A 20,138-nucleotide genomic window follows, 5' to 3' on the forward strand; every position below is an offset into this window, starting at 1 on the left:
CAGCCTGGGTGACAAGAGTGAAACTCCATCTAAAAAAAAAAAATCTAAAATTTATATGGTATGACAAAAAACTCTGAATAGCGGAAGGATTCAAGCAAAAAAGAAAGGCTAAAAGTATCATCCTACTTGACTTTGAAATATACAGCAAAGCTATAGTAATGAAAACAGTATGGTACTTGAACAAAAACAGTCACATTGGCCAATGGAGAATAAAAGAGAGACCAGAAATATATCCATGTATTTAAGGCTAACCGATTTTTTATATAGATGACAATTTCTTAGGAAAATGACAGTATCTTCAATAAATGATGTTGAGAAGACTATAGCCACACACAGAGCAATGAGTCCCTCATCTTACTCCATATATATAAATCAACTCAAAATATATTAAATACCTAAATGTAAAGCCTGAAGCTCTGAAACTACTAAAAAATATATAGACTGAAAGCTCTATAACATTGGTTTGGGCAGTGATTTTTTTTTTATTTAACCTCACAATCCCAGGGAACTAAAGGAAAAATAGATGAGTCAGATTAGTTCAAATTAAAAAGTTGCTGCACAGAATCTGATATAATCAACAAGACAACTAATAAATGGGAGAACATTTTTGCAAATCATACATGTGACAAGGGGTGAATATCAAGATTATGTAAGAAAGTAAAAAACAAATAACTACTAAAAATGAGCAAAAGGCTTAAATATTTTTCAAAAAAAGACATACATATGGCCAACAGATATTTAAAAATGCTCAATGTCACTTATTATCAGAGAAAGGCAAGCCAAAAAATCTATGAGATATAAAGTCACTCATATTAGAATGACTCTTATTAAAAAGAAAAAAAAGCATTGGTAAAGATGTGAAGAAAAGGGAATGCTTGCACACTGCTGGTTTGAGTGTAAATGAGGAAAACCATTATGAAAACTGAAATAGAGATTTCTTAATAAATTTAAAATCAAACTACCATATAATACAGCAATTTCACTATTGGATATATATATTTAAAAACAAATGAAATCAGAATGAGAAACATTTGCACTTCTATGTTGTTTGCAACACTCTTCACAATAGCCAAAATATAGAATCAACAGTTCAACATCTAATGAGTAAATATTGACAATGTAGTATATATACACAATGGAATACTATTTCTCTTTTAGAAAGAAAACTCTATTATGTTCAATCACATGGATTAACCTGGAGGACATTATATTAGTTTAAATAAGCCAGGAACAGAAACATTAAAATTTTATGATTTCACCTACACACGAATGATATAAAACTTAAATTAACTTAAGTAGAGAGTAAAATTGTAACCATCAGACACCAAGGTATTTAGAAGAAAGAGGGCTTTAGAAAGATGTTTGTCAAAGAATACATAATTATAATAGCATACAAGTAACACATTCAAAAGACTGATTGTACAGCATGGTATCTACAGTTAATAGTAATGTATTTTTGAAAAATGCTAGGATAATGTCATGTGCTCTCACCACACAAATGTTAACTGTGTGAGGTAAAGCATTAATTACCTAAAATTAAGCATTTGACAATGTATATATATACTTCAAAACATGTTTTATAGAATACATGTTTTATCTATCAAGTTGAAAAATATATATTTGAAACATTATAGAAGGATACCGATTTTTTCAAATAGTCTCTGTCTTTGTCATTAACTTGGCTAAATAGTATCCAAAATATATTTTTGTGCTGTTTTTGTCATTTAATTTTTCAGTCATAACCATAGGAGCTCTGACATTTAACAGCATGTTCTGAATGCAGTACCGTGCATAGGAGGAGCCAATGTACATTAGGGTTTTTATTTTAAGCTTGGGACAGCAGGAGTTTCTGGTGCTAATTGCAATGGTATGAAAGACATTAAAAGGGCAGGTGTTGTTTATGTTCTCAAGACTGGTCACTGTTTGAACACAGTAAACAAGTTTGCATGCAAAATAATAGGAAATGTTTTAATCTGAAAGCCATCATAACCTCATCTCCAAGATTTTTCCAGAGAAAATGACCAAAGAGTTGCCTACAGTGAGGTGACTAAAAATAAAAACTGTAGACTGAACTTCACCCACTTCAAAAATTATACAACAGTAAAAATTTTCTCCAAATTGTAATATCAGTATGAAAAATAAACACTTCAAATGTCTAATCAACAGAGTACATTTTATTATTTTTCAACATTTAACATTTACACTTAAAAATAGGAGTCTGTATAAAAATGTAACTTGTGCTGTATCATAGAAAATTAAATTTAGAATCCTTACTTAACTACTAACTCTCTTTTAAATATAACTTATAAGATATATTTTGTAACAAATTTTATGCCTGCCACACTTTGTGTAAGAATCCGATAAGATTCTTCTATTACAAACAAAGAAAAACAATGTTAACTGATTTAATTATTTCACGTGTGGACAGTGTATGTCTCTTATTTTAATTAACTAATCTGAAAGTTATATTGGCAAGCAAATTCTCCACTTAAAATCCATTTTTTAGCACATTAAAAATAGCAACTTTTGGCCAGGGGTGATGGCTCATGCCTGTAATCCCAGCACTTTGGGAGGCTTAGGAGGTGGGGATCATGCGGTCAGGAGTTCGAGACCAGTATGGCCAATATGGTGAAACCCCGTCTCTACTAAAAATACAAAAATTAGCTGGGCATGGAGGCGCATGCCTGTAGTCCCAGCTACTTGGGAGGCTGAGGCAGAAGAATCAGTTGAACCCGGGAGGCAAAGGTTGGAGTGAGCCAAGATCACACCACTGCACTCCAGCCTGGGTGACAGAATGAGACTCCATCTCAGAAAAAACAAAACAAAACAAAACAAAACAAAACCAACCAACTTTCTCATCAGAACCTACAAAATACCATGTAAAATAACATGGTAGGAAGACAACTGAGACAACTGTAGCTGTAACACAGAAAAAGAAGTAGAAGAACCGTGATGCGTACATACTTGAAATGAATATATGACAAACAAAACTGAACATAATTAAAAAATAAAGAAGCAGAATTTCTCTTTAAATTCAGCAAGAGTAAACTTTGCATCCTGGGGAAAATGTCCTCTCAACATGAGGAATCAATGTAATTTCTTCTCCATTGATATTTTCCATTCTGACTTAAAGTTACAAACTAACTCCAGGAGGAATACTTATGGCTTATTATGAAGCATCTGCTACACAGCAAGCACTGCCATGTTTGTTTGCTGCATTTATATACAAAAACATCCTCTTGACTTATGGAAGCCTTCCTAGTACTTACCTGAACAAACTTGCTCAGTAAATAAATTAACTTATGACAATTTTAAAAATAGAGAAGAACAATAACTAAGTAAAAGTGAGCTTATATAGGGTTCTCCAAGTAAAAGAAATAAATGAAATCTTCTAACAAAATATAACTTAATACACTAATTGTGGAATTACATCTAAAAATCATTTCGTGTACACTACTAAATTTCATAAAAATTATTCTTATAATCCATGACCAGCTCACATAATGTATACTTCATAAACTACAAAACAATATATATGATAAATATGATATATATGAGATATATATATGATATATATGATATCGTATATATGATATATAGAGCTATAACACTCACTGCATGGCTCAAGATTCCATTCCTTGGAATCTGTGAGGCCAAGAACCCCAGGTCAGAGAACACGAGGCTTGCTGCCATCTTGGAAGCAGCCCACCACCACCTTGGGAGCTCCAGGAGCAAAGACCCCTGGGTAACATTTTGGCAACCACCAAGGGACCTCTAAAGCAGTGAGTAATATTGGACCACTTTCACCTTGGTATTCTGTCCTGCCCTTCCTTAGAATTGGAGGAAAATACTGGGCACCTGTCAGCCAGTTAAAAACGATTAGCATGGCCGCCGGACTTAAGACTCAGGTGTGAGGCTGTCTGAGAAAGGGCTTTCCAACAACCCCCAACCCTTCTGGATTGGGAGCGTTGGTCTGCCTGGAACCAGCTTCCACTTTCAATTTTCCTGAGGAAGCCGAAGGCTGACTAGAGGCAGAAAGCTGTCGTCCTGAACTCCCAGCGTTAGCCAATTGAGATCATGGTGCAGCCAGAAGTCTCTACTCAACAGTCTCCCATGCGTGCACCCCTACCTTTCCTTCTGACCCATATCTCCTGGGTCCTGACTATGACTTTCTTGAAAGTGTAGCCCCAAAATTCTCCTTATCTCTGAATCTACTCCTCTGATCCCTGCCTCCTAGGTACTAATGGTTCAGATTTTCATTTACTCTAGCAAGTTGTATCTCCAAAGGGATGTAAGGAAGCTCTACACTGTGTCCTTAGGCCCCTAGGCTATGAACCCACAAAGTCTTGTCCCTGGTGTCCCTCCCAATTTAGACATACAGCTCTCAGCATGGGCAGTTACACAGGACCCGTTCCCCACCACCCTTGCCAGGGCCCCAAGTTTGTAAAGAGCTAGGAGAAAAGAGAAAAAGAGAGAGACAGAGGGGAGAGAAAGAGAGAGAGACAAAGAGGGAGACAGAGAGAGAGAGACAAAGAGAAAGATAGAAGTAGTAAAGAAAAAACAGTGTGCCCTATTCCTTTAGAAGCCAGGGTAAATTTAAAACCTATAATTGTTCATTGAAAGTCTTCTCTGTGACCTTATAACACTCCAATACCACTTGGCTGTCAGTGTAAACAAGGGCGTAGCCCGAAAGCACTGAGGCCACTGACAACCCATAGCCTTCCTATCAAAAATTCTTAACCCAGTAACCCATGGATGGGACAAATGCATTCAGTCAGTAGCGGCACTGCTTTGCTATAAGTAGAAAAACTTTAGAGGAAACCTCATTGTGAGCACACCTCGCCAGTTCAGAGCTATCCTAAGTCAAAAAAAAAAAAAGCAAAAAGGTAGCTTACTAACTCAAATCTTAAAGTATGGGACTATTCTGTTAGAAAAAGGTGATTTAACATTGACCACTGAAAATTCCCTTAACCCAGCAGATTTCCTAACAGGGGATTTAAATTTTAATTACCATACAAAGGTCCAACCAGACCTAGGAGGAACTCCCTCATGACAGGACCATAGATGGTTCCTCCCAGGTGATTGAGGAAAAAAAAACAAAACACAATGGGTATTCAGTAATTGAGGTAAACTCTTGTAGAAGCAGAGTTAGGAAAATTGCCTAATAACTAGTCTGCTCAAACGTGTGAGCTGTTTGCACTCAGCCAAGCCTTAAAGTACTTACAGAATCAAAAAACTCTATCTCGGTCCTGACTCAAAAGGTTACCCACACCCTCTCTGAAGTGAATTTGCATATGAACTGTTGTTTGTAGGAATGCATCTTGATGGGGCAGCTGGGTTGTTATGAAATATTCAGGAACCCAGCCTAGCTCTAGAACTCACCTATGAGCACAAAGTCAATGCTGGGCATGCTGGTAAAGGACCACTAGAATCCAGCAGCCCAGACCCCTTTCTTTGTGGTCAAGAAAGGTGGGAAAACAGGTGCAGAACTGCTACATCAGTAAACATAACTAATCCAATAAGCAGAAGTCCATGGGGTTACACACTCTGGAAAGGAATAAGCATTAGGACCATAGAGGATGCTGTAGGACTAATGCTCATCAGAAAATGACTAAGGGTACTAGAATCCTTATGGTTTTTTTTTCAGATGGGAAACATTCCCTCCAAGGCAAAAATGCCCCTAAGATGTATTCTGGAGAATTCAGCCCAGTCAGAGTATATGTACCTTTTTCCCTGTCAGACTTGAGGCAAACTGAAATAGCCCTAGGTAAATTATCAGATAACCCTGATGGCTATACTGATGTTTTACAAGGGTTAGGACAATCCTTTGATCTGACATGGAGAGATAAAATGTTACTGTTAGATCAGACACTAACCCCAAATGAGAGAAGTGCCACCATAACTGCAGCCTGAGAGTTTGGTGATCTCTGGTATGTCAGTCAGGTCAATGATAGTATGACAACAGAGGAAAGAGAACGATTCCCCACAGGCCAGCAGGTAATTCCCAGTGTAGACCCTCATTGGGACGCAGAACCAGAACGTGTAGATTGATGCTGCAGACATTTGCTAACTTGCATGCTAGAAAGACTAAGGAAAACTAGGAAGAAGCCTATTAATTATTCAATGATGTCCACTATAACACAGGAAAAGGAAGAAAATCCTACTGCCTTTCTGGAGAGACTAAGGGACGCATTAAGGAAGCATACCGCTCTGTCACCTGACTCTATTAAAGGCCAACTAATCTTAAAGGTTAAGTTTATCACTCAGTCAGTTGCAGACATTAGAAAAAAACTTCAAAAGTCTGCCTTAGGCCTGGAGCAAAACTTAGAAACCCTATTGAACTTGGCAACCTCGGTTTTTTATAATAGAGATCAGGAGGAACAGGCAGAATGAGACAAATGAGATTTAAAAAAAAAAAAAGGCTTTAGTCATGGCCCTCAGGCAAACAGACTTTGGAGGCTCTGGAACACGGAAAGCCTGGGCAAATCAAATGCCTAATAGGGCTTCCTTCCAGTGTGGTCTACAAGGACACTTTAAAAAAGATTGTCCAAATAGAAATAAGCCGCCCCCTCATCCATGCCCCTTATGTCAAGGGAATCACTGGAAGGCCCACTGCCCCAGGGGATGAAGGTCCTCTGAGTCAGAAGCCACTAACCAGATGATCCAGCAGCAGGACTGAGGGTGCCTGGGGCAAGCGCCAGCCCATGCCATCACCCTCACAGAGCCCCGGGTATGCTTAACCATTGAAGGCCAGGTGGTTAACCACCTCCTGGACACTGGCGTGTCAGTCTTACTCTCCTGTCCCGGACAACTGTCCTCCAGATCTGTCACTATCTGAGGGTTCCTAGGACAGCCAGTCACTAGATACTTCTTCCAGCCACTAAGTTGTGACTGGGGAACTTTACTCTTTTCACATGCTTTTCTAATTATGCCTGAAAGCCCCACTCGCTTTTTAGGGAGAGACATTCTAGCAAAAGCAGGGGCCATTATACACCTGAACATAGGAGAAGGAACACCTGTTTGTTGTCCCCTGCTTAAGGAATTAATCCTGAAGTCTGGACAACAGAAGGACAATATAGGCAAGCAAAGAATGCCTGTCCTGTTCAATAAAGGAGTCCACCTCCTTTCCCTACCAAAGGCAGTACCCCTTTAGACCCAAGGCCCAACAAGGACTCCAAAAGATTAAGGACCTAAAAGCCCAAGGCCTAGTAAAACCCTGCAATAGCCCCTGCAATCCTCCAATTTTAGGAGTACAGGAACCTAACAGACAGTGCAGGTTAGTGCAAGATCTCAGGATTATCAGTGAGGCCGTTGTCCCTCTATACCCAGCTGTATCTAACCCTTATACTCTACTCTGCTTTCCCAAATACCAGAGGAAGCAGAGTGTTTTACAGTCCTGGACCTTAAGGATGCCTATTTCTGCATCCCTGTACATCCTGACTCTCAATTCTTGTTTTTCTTTGAAGATCCTTCGAACCCAACATCTCAATTCACCTGGACTGTTCTACCCCAAGGGTTCAGGGGTAGCCCCCATCTATTTGGCCAGGCATTAGCCCAAGACTTGAGCCAGTTCTCATACCTGGACACTCCTGCCCTTCGGTATGTGAATAATTTACTTCTAGACGCCCATTCGGAAACCTTGTGCCATCAAGCCACCAAAGCTCTTTTAAACTTCCTCACCACTTGTGGCTACAAGGATTCCAAACCAAAGGCTCAGCTCTGCTTACAGCAGGTTAAATACTTAGGGCTAAAATTATTTAAAGGCACTAGGGCCCTCAGTGAGGAAAGTATCCAGCCTATACTGGCTTATCCTCATCCCAAAACCCTAAAAGCAACTAAGAGGGTTCCTTGGCATAACAGGCTTCTGCCAAATATGGTTTCCCAGGTACGGTGAAACAGTCAGGCCAGTATATACACTAAGTAAACTCAGAAAGCCAATACCCATTTAGTAAGATGGACACCTGAAGCAAAAGAGGCTTTCCAGGCCCTAAAGAAGGCCCTAACCCAAGCCCCAATGTTAAGTTTGCCAACAGGGCAAGGCTTCTCTTTATATGTCACAGAAAAAACAGGAATAGCTCTAGGAGTCCTTACACAGGGTTCAAGGGACCAGCTTGCAACCTGTGGCATACTTGAGTAAGAAAATTGATGTAGTGGCAAAGGGTTGGCCTCATTGTTTACAGGTAGTGACGGCAGTAGCAGTCTTAGTATCTGAAGCAGTTAAAATAATACAGGGAAGAGATCTTACTGTGTGGACATCTCATGATGTAAACGGTATACTCACTGCTAAAGGAAACTTGTGGCTGTCAGACAACCATTTGCTTAAAAATCAGGCTCTATTAATTGAAGGACTAATGCTGCGACTGCACACTTGTGCAACTCTTAACCCAGCCACATTTCTTCCAGACAATGAAGAAAAGATAGAACGTAACTGTCAACAGGTGATTGCTCAAACCTATGTCACTCAAAGGGACCTTCTAGAGATTCCCTTGACTGATCCCTACCTCAACTTGTATACTGATGAAAGTTCCTTTGTAGAAAAAGGACTTTGAAAAGCGGGGTATGCAGTGGTCAGTGATAATGGAATACTTGAAAGTAATCCCCTCACTGCAGGAACTAGCGCTCAGTTGGCAGAACTAATAGCCCTCACTCGGGCACTAGAATTAAGAAAAGGAAAAAGGGTAAATATATATACAGAATCTAAGTATGCTTACCTAGTCCTCCAAGCCCACACAGCAATATGGAGAGAAATGGAATTCCTAACTTCTGAGGGAACACCTATCAAACATCAGGAAGCCATTAGATTATTATTGGCTATACAGAAACCTAAAGAGGTGGCAGTCTTACACTGCTGGGGTCATCAAAAAGGAAAGGAAAGGGAAATAGAAGGGAACCGCCAAGCGGATATTGAAGCCAAAAGAGATGCAAGGCAGGACCCTCCATTAGAAATGCTTATAGAAGGACCCCTAGTATGGGGTAATCCCCTCCAGGAAACCAAGCCCCAGTACTCAGCAGAAGAAACAATGGGGAACCTCACGACAACATAGTTTCCTCCCCTCAGGATGGCTAGCCACTGAAGAAGGAAAAATACTTTTGCCTGCAGCTAACCAATGGAAATTACTTAAAACCCTTCACCAAACCTTTCCCTTAGGCATTAATAGCACCTATCAGATGGCCAAATTATTATTTAATGGACAAGGCCTTTTTAAAACCATCAAGCAGATAGTCAGGGCCTGTGAAGCGTGCCAAAGAAATAATCTCCTGCACTGCAGGCCATACATTTCAATTCCTGTATCTTTAACCTCCTTGTTAAGTTTGTCTCTTCCAGAATCCAAGCTGTAAAGCCACAAATCGTTCTTCAAATGGAGCCCCAGATGCAGTCCATGACTAAGATCTACCGTGGACCCCTGGACTGGCCTGCAAGCCCATGCTCTGATGTTGATGACATCAAAGGCACCCCTCCTGAGGAAATCTCAACTGCACAACCCCTACTATGCCCCAATTCAGCAGAAAGCAGTTAGAGCGGTCATCAGCCAACCTCTCCAACAGGACTTGGGTTTTCCTGTTGAGAACGGGGACTGAGAGATAGGACTAGCTGGATTTCCTAGGCCGACTAAGAATCCCTAAGCCTAGCTGGGAAGGTGACCGCATCCACCTTTAAACACAGGGCTTGCAACTTGGCTTACACCCAACCAATCAGGTAGTAAAGAGAGCTCACTAAAATGCTAATTAGGCAAAAATGGGAGGTAAAGAAATAGCCAATCATCTATCCCCTGAGAGCACAGGGGGAGGGACAATGATCAGGATATAAACCCAGGCATTTGAGCTGGCACCGGCTACCCTCTTTGGGTCCCCTCCTTTTGTATGAGAGCTCTGTTTTCATTCTATTAAATCTTGCAACTGCAAAAAAAAAAAAAAAGTCTGTAGGTATGTGTTTGCAGGCATAGTGGCCACATGTTCAAAGAAAAATAGACGACAAATTAAAAAAAATATTTACTCAGGACCCAGATATGTATAGATTTTATTTACATTCCTATATGATTTTTATTATGACCACAAAAATGATGCTATAATAAATAACAATTTCGTTTTATATTTCAAAGTAACTAAAAGTGTAGATTTGGATTGCTTGTAATTCAAGGAATAAATGTTGAAGGTGAAGAATCCCTCATTTACCCTGACGTGATTATTACATATTTTATGCTGGTATCAAAATATGCTATATATGGCAGAAATATATCTACACACTATGTACGCACAAAAGTTAAGAAAAATAAGATTAAATTTGTCAAGGCGAAAAAAAAAGAAGTTTAAATAAGATTAAAAGTATAAAAATGTAACCTACGAGAACAATATTCTTTAATTTATTTGCAGGTTAAAGCCACTGAAAAAAAGAGATTACTAGAGATGTTATTCCACTCTTACCAAATAGTAAACTGTTGCCATCTCTTACCTATACCCTTGAGTAAGGTGGGATAGGTTAAAGTGAGTGGCATAATAAGACTTCATTGAATGTACAACAGACTTAACATGTCAAAAAATGTTTAAAAAATTAAGTTTACATATAATCTAAAAATTTATGAATGTACTATATTATATAAAAGCACAATTAATACATCACTAATTTAATTTTAATTTTAACTAAAATTTTAAAATGTTTTTCTCACTATAATGCACAAAAATATATTACTCAGAACACCTACCTCATACATCACTCAATATTTTAAGTTAACCACAAAAAGCCTCTCCATTTAGATTTTTATGCATTTTATATTTTAATATCCTTTCTCTTTTATGAAAAAGGTCATAAATAATGCCCACCTAATAAAAAAGAATCTTTCATATCTCTGATGCAGCAACAATTGATCGCATGCTTTCACATGTAAATAAAGTAGGAATGAAGAGCATGAAGTAATTTGAGAGTTGAATTACATCCTTATTTGCTTTTCAAAGAGTCTGTAATTTTTTTCAATATTGCGATGTTAATTTTTTTGATATTTGAAGTATACAAAAAGTATACTTCAAATGTAATTATAATTCTCCAAAAAATCACCTCCTCTTTTTTAAGTTATATGCAAATAACTTATCTAAATTTTAGATTGAAATTATTTTTTATACTCAACACTCTGATTTAGTGTAGTCTGAAGTGCCAGTGCCTTATCATTTCTACTGTGAATTCTCTGACATTTACAGAGTTAATTTTGGATTGAATATTTTTCATATTTACTGCATCTACAAAAAAAACTTAACTCTGTTTTGTAAGCTGTAGTTTCTAAACTTTTTTTCCAAATTTATTACATTTGCAGGTTTTTTTCTCTATTATACATTTCCTGATATCGAACAAAGTTTGAGCAACTTTAGGGTTTTTCTCTAGCACAAAATATGCACAATAAGATCTGTGATACAAATATAGTACTACAACCGTCTTTATATTTGTAATGTTTGTCATCAAAAGAAATACTCTTCACCATTCTAAGGTTTATATTTTCTAAAAGATATTCTGACAGTAATTGCATTTTTAATATTTGTATTAAGTATAAACTCTGTGATGTTAAGATGTGAGCAGATATCAATGGCTTTTCCACATTCTTCATAGGTGTACATTTTTTTTCAAGTATAAATGCTTTCCTATGCGATAAGGTGTGAGTATTGGTTAAATATTTTGCCACATTCTTCATAGTTTTCTCTAGGATAAATTAGCTTATACTCAAGTGTGACAACCATTTAAAGGCTTTGTGACATGACTCACATCTAGGGCTTCTTGACACTATGATTTCTTTTATGTTTAGAAAAGTTTAAGGTGTTCTCAAGAGCACTGTCATGTCTTTTAGGTTTGTAGAGTTTCTCTCCAGTATGATTTGATAACTTATTAAAAACTTTGCCACATTCAACTGGGGGCAATGGCTCATGCTTGTAATCCCAGCACTTTGGGGCACTTTGGGAGGCCAAGGCGGGTGGATCACTTGAGGTCAGGAGTTCAAAACCAGCCTAGTCAAAATGGTGAAACCCCGTCTCTACTAAAAATACAAAAATTAGCTGGGCGTGGTGGCAGGCGCCTGTAATCCCAGCTGCTTGGGAGGTTGAGGCCAGAGAATCGCTTGAACCCAGGAGGCGGAGGTTGCAATGAGCTGAGATTGCGCCATTGCACTCCAATTTGGGCGACAGACTGAGACTCCATTTCAAAAAAAAAAAAAAAAAACTTTGCCACATTCTTCACATTTGTAGAATTTCTCTACAACATAAATTATCTTATGTGTAATAAGGGTTGAAATGTTTTTAAAGCTTTTGTCACATTCTTCATATTTATAAAATTTATCTTCTGTATGAATTATCTTATATTTATTATGAGTTGAAGACCAGTTAAAGACTTTGTTACATTCTTCACATTTGTCGGGTTTCTCTTCAGTATGAATTATCTTAATGTGTGGTAAGATGTGAGAAATGGTTACAGTCTTTGCCACGTTCTTCATATTTGTAGGGCTAGTTTCCATTATGAATTATCTTACATTCAGTAAGGTTTGAGGACGTTAAAAGCTTTGCAACATTCTTCACGTTTGTAGGGTTTCTCTTCAGTATAAATTGTTTATTAAGAATTGAAGAATTAGGCTGGGCACAGTGGCTCACGCCTTTAATCCCAGCACTTTGGGAGGCCGAGGCGGGCAGATCACCAGAGGTCGGGAGTTCGAGACCAGCTTGACCAACATGGAGAAACCCCGTCTCTACTAAAAATACAAAATTAGCTGGGCGTGGTGGCACATGCCTATAGTCCCTGCTACTCGGGAGGCTGAGGCAGGAGAATCGCTTGAAAACCCAGGAGGCGGAGGTTGCAGTGAGCCGAGATTGTGCCACTGCACTCCAGAGCCTGGGCACAAGGGCGAAACTCTGTTTCAAAAAAAAAAAAAAAAAAAATTGAAGAATGCTTATGGCATTATTCACATTTGTAGGGTTTCTCTCCCATTGAATTATGTTGTTTAGCAAGAGTTGAGGACTGGCTAAAAGCATTGCCACTTTCTTCACATTTGTAGGGTTTTTCTCCAGTATGAATTTTCTTATGTCTAATAAAGTTTAAGAACTGATTAAAAGCATTGCCACATTCTTCACATTTCTAGAGTTTGTCTTCAGTATCAACTATCTTATGTTGAGTAAGGTCTGAGAACCAGTTAAAAGCTTTGCCACAGTTTACATATTTGTAGGGTTTCTCTTCAGTATGAATTATCTTATGTTCAGTAAGGTTTGAGGACCAGTTAAAAGTTTTGCCACACTCTTCACATGAGGAGTGTTTCTCTCTAATTTATCTTATATTCAGTAAGATCTGAGAACCCGTTAGAAGCTTTGCCACATTCTTCACATTTGTAAAGTATCTCTCCAGTATGAATTCTTATGTTCAGTAAGTTTTGAGAAGCAGTTAAAAGTTTTGCCAAATTCTTTAAATTTGTAGTGTTCCTCTCCAGGATAAATTATTTTATGTTGAGTAAAGTTTGAGGACTGGTTAAAAGCTTTGCCCATTCTTCATATTTGTAGTGTTTGTCTCTACTATGAATTATCTTATGTTCAGTAAGATTTGAGGACTGATTAAAAGCTTTGCCACATTCCTCACATTTGAAGGGTTTCTCTTCGGTATGAATTATCTTACATTCAGTAAGACTTGAGGACCAGTTAAAAGCTTTGCCATATTATTCACATTTGTGGAGTTTATCTTCTTTAGGAACTCTCTCATTTTGAGTAACAGCTGAGCAATGGTTAAAAGCTTTGTCACCTTTATTATATTTGTAGGGTTTTCCTCCAGTATCAATTATTTTATGTGTATTTAAGGTGTGAGGACTAGTTAAAGGCTTTGCCACATTCTTTACATTTGTAGGGTTTCTCTCCAGCATGAATTGTTTTCTGCCTATTAAGGCTTGAGGACTGGTTAAAAGCTTTGCCACATTCTTCACATATCGAGGGTCTGTCTCTAGTATAAATTATCTTATGTGTATTAAGGTTTGTAAAATGGTTGAAAGCTTTGACACATTCTTCACATTTTTAGGGTTTCTCCCCAGTATGAATTATCTTATGTTTAGTAAGCGCTGAAAGATGGTTAAAAGCTTTGCCACATTCTTCACATTTGTAGGGTTTCCCTCCAGTATGAATTGTTTTATGTCGAGTAAGGTGTGAGGACTGGTTAAAGGCTTTGCCACATTCTTCACATTTGTAGGGTTTCTCTCCAGAATGAATTATCTTATGTTTAGTAAGGTTTGAGGACTGACTAAATGCTTTATCACACTCTTCACATTTGTAGGGTTTCTTTCCAGTATGAATTATCCTATGTTTAGTAAGGCGTGAGAAATGGCTAAAAGCTTTGCCACATTCTTCACATTTGTAGGGTTTCTCTCCAGTATGAATTGCTTTATGTTTAGTAAGGTGTGAGGATTGCTTAAAAGCTCTGCCACATTCTTCACATTTGTACGGTTTCTCCCCAGTATGAATTATCTTATGTTTCATAAGGGTTGAGAAATGGTTAAAAGCTTTGCCACATTCTTCACATTTGTACGGTTTCTCCCCAGTATGAATTATCTTATGTTTCATAAGGGTTGAGGAATTGTTAAAAGCTTTGCCACATTCTTCACATTTGTAGGGTTTCTTTCCAGTATGAATTATCTCATGTTTTCTAAGGGCTGAGAAATGCTTAAAAGCTTTGCCACATTCTTCACATTTGCAGGGTTTCTCTCCAGTATGAATTACCTTATGTTCCATAAGTTTTGAGGACCACTTAAAAGCTTTACCACATTCTTCACATTTGTATGGTTTCTCCCCAGTATGAATTATCTTATGTTTCCTAAGGGCTGAGAAATTGCTAAAAGCTTTGCCACATTCTTCACATTTGTACGATTTCTCCCTAGTATGAATTAGCTTATGTTTCTTAAGGGTTGAGGAATTGTTAAAAGCTTTTCCACATTCTCCACATTTGTAGGGCTTCTCCCCAGTATGAACTGCTTTATGTCTAGTAAGGTGTGAAGATTGCTTAAAAGCTTTGCCACATTCTTCACATTTGTATGGTTTCTTCCCAGTATGAATTATCTTATGTTTCATAAGGGTTGAGGAATTGTTAAAAGCTTTGCCACATTCTTCACATTTGTAGGGTTTCTTTCCAGTATGAATTATCTTATGTTTTCTAAGGGCTGAGAAATGTTTAAAAGCTTTGCCACATTCTTCACATTTGCAGGGTTTCTCTCCAGTATGAATTACCTTATGTAAAGTAAGTTTTGAGGACCACTGAAAAGCTTTACCACATTCTTCACATTTGTAGGGTTTCTCTCCAGTATGAATTATCTCATGTTTTCTAAGAGTTGAGGAATTGTTAAAAGCTTTGCCACATTCTTCACATTTATAGGGTTTCTTTCCAGTATGAATTATCTTATGTTTTCTAAGGGCTGAGAAATGCTTAAAAGCTTTGCCACATTCTTCACATTTGCAGGGTTTCTCTGCAGTATGAATTACCTTATGTACAGTAAGTTTTGAGGGCCACTTAAAAGCTTTACCACATTCTTCACATTTGTAGGGTTTCTCTCCAGTATGAATTATCTCATGTTTTCTAAGGGTTGAGGACTGGCTAAAAGCTTTGTCACATTCTTCACATTTGTAGGGTTTCTTTCCAGTATGAATTATCTTATGTTTCCTAAGGGCTGAGAAATGGTTAAAAGCTTTGCCACATTCTTCACATTTGTAGGGTTTCTCCCCAGTATGAATTGCTTTATGTCTAGTAAGATGTGAAGATTGCTTAAAAGCTTTGCCACATTCTTCACATTTGTATGGTTTCTTCCCAGTATGAATTATCTTATGTTTCATAAGGGTTGAGGAATTGTTAAAAGCTTTGCCACATTCTTCACATTTGTAGGGTTTCTTTCCAGTATGAATTATCTTATGTTTTCTAAGGGCTGAGAAATGTTTAAAAGCTTTGCCACATTCTTCACATTTGCAGGGTTTCTCTCCAGTATGAATTACCTTATGTAAAGTAAGTTTTGAGGACCACTGAAAAGCTTTACCACATTCTTCACATTTGTAGGGTTTCTCTCCAGTATGAATTATCTCATGTTTTCTAAGAGTTGAGGAATTGTTAAAAGCTTTGCCACATTCTTCACATTTATAGGGTTTCTTTCCAGTATGAATTATCTTATGTTTTCTAAGGGCTGAGAAATGCTTAAAAGCTTTGCCACATTCTTCACATTTGCAGGGTTTCTCTGCAGTATGAATTACCTTATGTAAAGTAAGTTTTGAGGACCACTGAAAAGCTTTACCACATTCTTCACATTTGTAGGGTTTCTCTCCAGTATGAATTATCTCATGTTTTCTAAGGGTTGAGGACTGGCTAAAAGCTTTGCCACATTCTTCACATTTATAGGGTTTCTTTCCAGTATGAATTATCTTATGTTTTCTAAGGGCTGAGAAATGCTTAAAAGCTTTGCCACATTCTTCACATTTGCAGGGTTTCTCTGCAGTATCAATTACCTTATGTACAGTAAGTTTTGAGGACCACTTAAAAGCTTTACCACATTCTTCACATTTGTAGGGTTTCTCTCCAGTATGAATTATCTCATGTTTTCTAAGGGTTGAGGACTGGCTAAAAGCTTTGTCACATTCTTCACATTTGTAGGGTTTCTTTCCAGTATGAATTATCTTATGTTTCCTAAGGGCTGAGAAATGGTTAAAAGCTTTGCCACATTCTTCACATTTGTAGGGTTTCTCTTTAGTATGAATTACTTTATGTCTAGTAAGGTGTGAGGACCACTTAAAAGCTTTACCGCATTCTTCACATTTGTAGGGTTTCTCTCCAGTATGAATTATCTCATGTTTTCTAAGGGTTGAGGACTGGCTAAAAGCTTTGCCACATTGTTCACATTTGTAGGGTTTCTTTCCAGTATGAATTACCTGATGTTTTCTAAGGGCTGAGAAATGGTTAAAAGCTTTGCCACATTCTTCACATTTGTAGGGTTTCTCCCCAGTATGAATTGCTTTATGTCTAGTAAGATGTGAAGATTGCTTAAAAGCTTTGCCACATTCTTCACATTTGTATGGTTTCTTCCCAGTATGAATTATCTTATGTTTCATAAGGGTTGAGGAATTGTTAAAAGCTTTGCCACATTCTTCACATTTGTAGGGTTTCTTTCCAGTATGAATTATCTTATGTTTTCTAAGGGCTGAGAAATGCTTAAAAGCTTTGCCACATTCTTCACATTTGCAGGGTTTCTCTTCCATATGAATTACCTTATGTACAGTAAGTTTCGAGGACCACTTAAAAGCTTTACCACATTCTTCACATTTGTAGGGTTTCTCTCCAGTATGAATTATCTCATGTTTTCTAAGGGCTGAAAAATTGCTAAAAGCTTTGCTGCATTCTTCACATTTGTAGGGTTGCTTTCCAGTATGAATTATCTTATGTTTTCTAAGGGCTGAGAAACACTTAAAAGCTTTGCCACATTCTTCACATTTGCAGGGTTTCTCTGCAGTATGAATTACCTTATGTATAGTAAGTTTTGAGGACCACTTAAAAGCTTTACCACATTCTTCACATTTGTAGGGTTTCTCTCCAGTATGAATTATCTCATGTTTTCTAAGGGCTGACAAATTGCTAAAAGCTTTGCCGCATTCTTCATATTTGTAGGGTTTCTTTCCAGTATGAATTATCTGATGTTTTCTAAGGGCTGAGAAATGCTTAAAAGCTTTGCCACATTCTTCGCATTTGTAGGGTTTCTCTCCCGTATGAATTGCTTTATGTCTAGTAAGGTGTGAGGATTGCTTAAAAGCTTTGCCACATTCTTCACATTTATACAGTTTCTTCCCGGTATGAATTATCTTATGTTTCATAAGGGTTGAGGAATTGTTAAAAACTTTGCCACATTCTTCACATTTGCAGGGTTTCTTTCCAGTATGAATTATCTTACGTTTAGTGAACATTGAAGAGATGTTAAAAGCTTTGCCACATTTCTTATATTTGTAGGGTTTGTCTTCAGTATGAATTATCTTATGTTTAATAAGGGTTGAGAACCATTTAAAGGCTTTGCCACGTTCTTCACATTTATAGATATTCTCTCTAGTATGAATTCTCTTATGTTGAATTAAGTGTGAAAGCATGAAAAATGATTTGCTACATTTCATACATTTGAAAGTTTTCTTTTTAGTGTGTCTAATCTTATGTCTATTTGAATTTGAATATTTATGAAAGACTTTCACATATTTGTTACACTGAAATATTTTTCCCTGGGTAGTTGTCCAACATTGGTTAAGTTTATTATAACCTTCTTCGTGCATCTTACCCTCATTGACACTTTCACAATCTTTTCTTAATCGTAAATTCTTATGTCCACATCTTGCATATGTTCTCAATATTATTTCTTGGAAAGAATATTTTATGCTCTGATCTGGCCAAAAGTCTTGTGTAAAATGAGAACTAATAACTGGAAGAAATGAAAATAATAAATTATGTCACTTGCTAGACTCAGATGAATATACTTTACAAATCTAACCTACAAAATTATACAAACTGCTTAAGCAAGATGGCACAGCAAAATAAGACAGGCCCTAATTTCTTCATAGACATATAAATGTAATAAAAACATACTGACCAAAATATATTTGTTGAAAATTTATAAATAAGTGTGTAGAGTGCCCCAAGTAAGTACAATGCAAACAGCCACATAAAAGGAAAGAGAAGTCTGTTACAGTTTCCCAACTCAGCTCTTCCTGCTCCCCAAAATGACATAGTGTCTTTAGAAGTAAATTGCTGGCTGGGAATGGCAGCTCACACCTGTAATCCCAGCACTTTTGGAGGCCGAGGCAAGTGGATTACCTGAGATCAAGAGTTCAAGACCAGCCTGGCCAAAATGGAAAAACTCCATCTCTACTAAAAATTCAAAAATTAGCCAGGCATGATGGCACACGTCTATAGTCTCAGCTACTTGGGAAGCTGAGGCAATCACTTGAACTTGGGATGTAGAGATTGCAGTGAGATGAGATTATGCTATTGTACTCCAGCCAGCGTGACACAGTGAGACTCTGTCTCAAAACAAAAAAAGTAAATTGCCATCTCCTGGTTTCATTTCTAAAGACATATAAAACAGTGGCACATACATATTTATTTCTGGCTTCTAGGGGCCTTTCCAGACTGGTTTATGTTTCTCATGACACAAAGTACTGAAAGAAATGGTGGCATACTTTAAAATGACAGCTGGAGGCCGGGCACGGTGGCTCAGGCCTGTAATCCCAGCACCTTGAGAGGCCTAGGTGGGCAGATCACGAGGTCAGGAGATTGAGACCATTCTGGCTAACACGGTGAAACCGCGTCTCTACTAAAAATAAAAACTATTCGCCGGGTGTGGTGGCGGGCATCTGTAGTCCCAGCTACTCAGGAGGCTGAAGCAGGAAAATGGCGTGAACCCGGGAGGCAGAGCTTGCAGTGAGCCGAGATCATGCCACTGCACTCCAGCCTGGGCGACAGAGACTCCGTCTCAAAAAAATATAAATGAATAAAATAAAATGGCAGCTTGAATCTGCTGAAACCAAAGTTAAATATTACAGCAGCAGAGAATGTAGTACCACCCACAAAAAATAGATTACTATTGAGAAGAAACATGAGTAACATTCTTTATCTAAAAAAAAAAAAAAAAAAATTTCAAACAAGATGCATTCTAAGAACATGTTTGACATACTCCCAGAATCTCTAGCCAAGACAATTGGTTTCAGATTTCCAGGACAAGGCTACATTATGAAGACTGTAACAGGTAGCTTTTTTGATGTACAAATTTTAATTATTATAATGTATATGGAATATTAGGGCAACATGGCCCAATCAAAAAAAGTATAAAATTTTTGGAAAACAACCATAAAACAATGAAGATTAATAAATTAATTTTTAAATTTTCAAATAAATTAAATAATACTGAATAAGAGACATAGGAACACAGACCACTGTAAAAAATTTTAAAAATGAGGATACCTCTTCCCCTAATGGCGTGAGGTAATTCATGAAAATGGCTTGCTATTCACCTAAGCCAGAGAACCCCACAATATCATGCTAAACAAGAGGTTCATAAGAGCTAATCTTATATAAGACAAAATAAACTTTAAAGCAACAGCAGTTAAAAAAAACAAAGAGGGACATTATACAA

General features: G+C 37.5%; 1 protein-coding gene and 2 pseudogenes across 1 annotated transcript in view; all 3 read right to left on the bottom strand.

Moving 5' to 3' along the window:
* Positions 1-236: 236 nt before the first annotated feature.
* LOC129137982 (zinc finger protein ENSP00000375192-like) lies at positions 237-12,488 on the bottom strand (annotated as a pseudogene).
* The window catches only part of ZNF99 (zinc finger protein 99), a 46,011-nt gene continuing 26,109 nt past the window's right edge, over positions 237-20,138 (bottom strand). The window contains exon 4 of the mRNA XM_009435168.4: positions 237-18,428. Within this exon, the coding sequence (XP_009433443.3) occupies positions 14,020-18,428 (4,409 nt within the window). The 3' untranslated portion in view covers positions 237-14,019. The remainder of the gene's footprint in view (positions 18,429-20,138) is intronic.
* On the bottom strand, positions 1,615-2,103 carry PANTROV1R-PS270 (vomeronasal 1 receptor panTroV1R-ps270 pseudogene; annotated as a pseudogene).

This window comes from Pan troglodytes, chromosome 20 (assembly GCF_028858775.2).
Source record: "Pan troglodytes isolate AG18354 chromosome 20, NHGRI_mPanTro3-v2.0_pri, whole genome shotgun sequence".
NCBI classification, from domain to species: Eukaryota; Metazoa; Chordata; class Mammalia; order Primates; family Hominidae; genus Pan; species Pan troglodytes.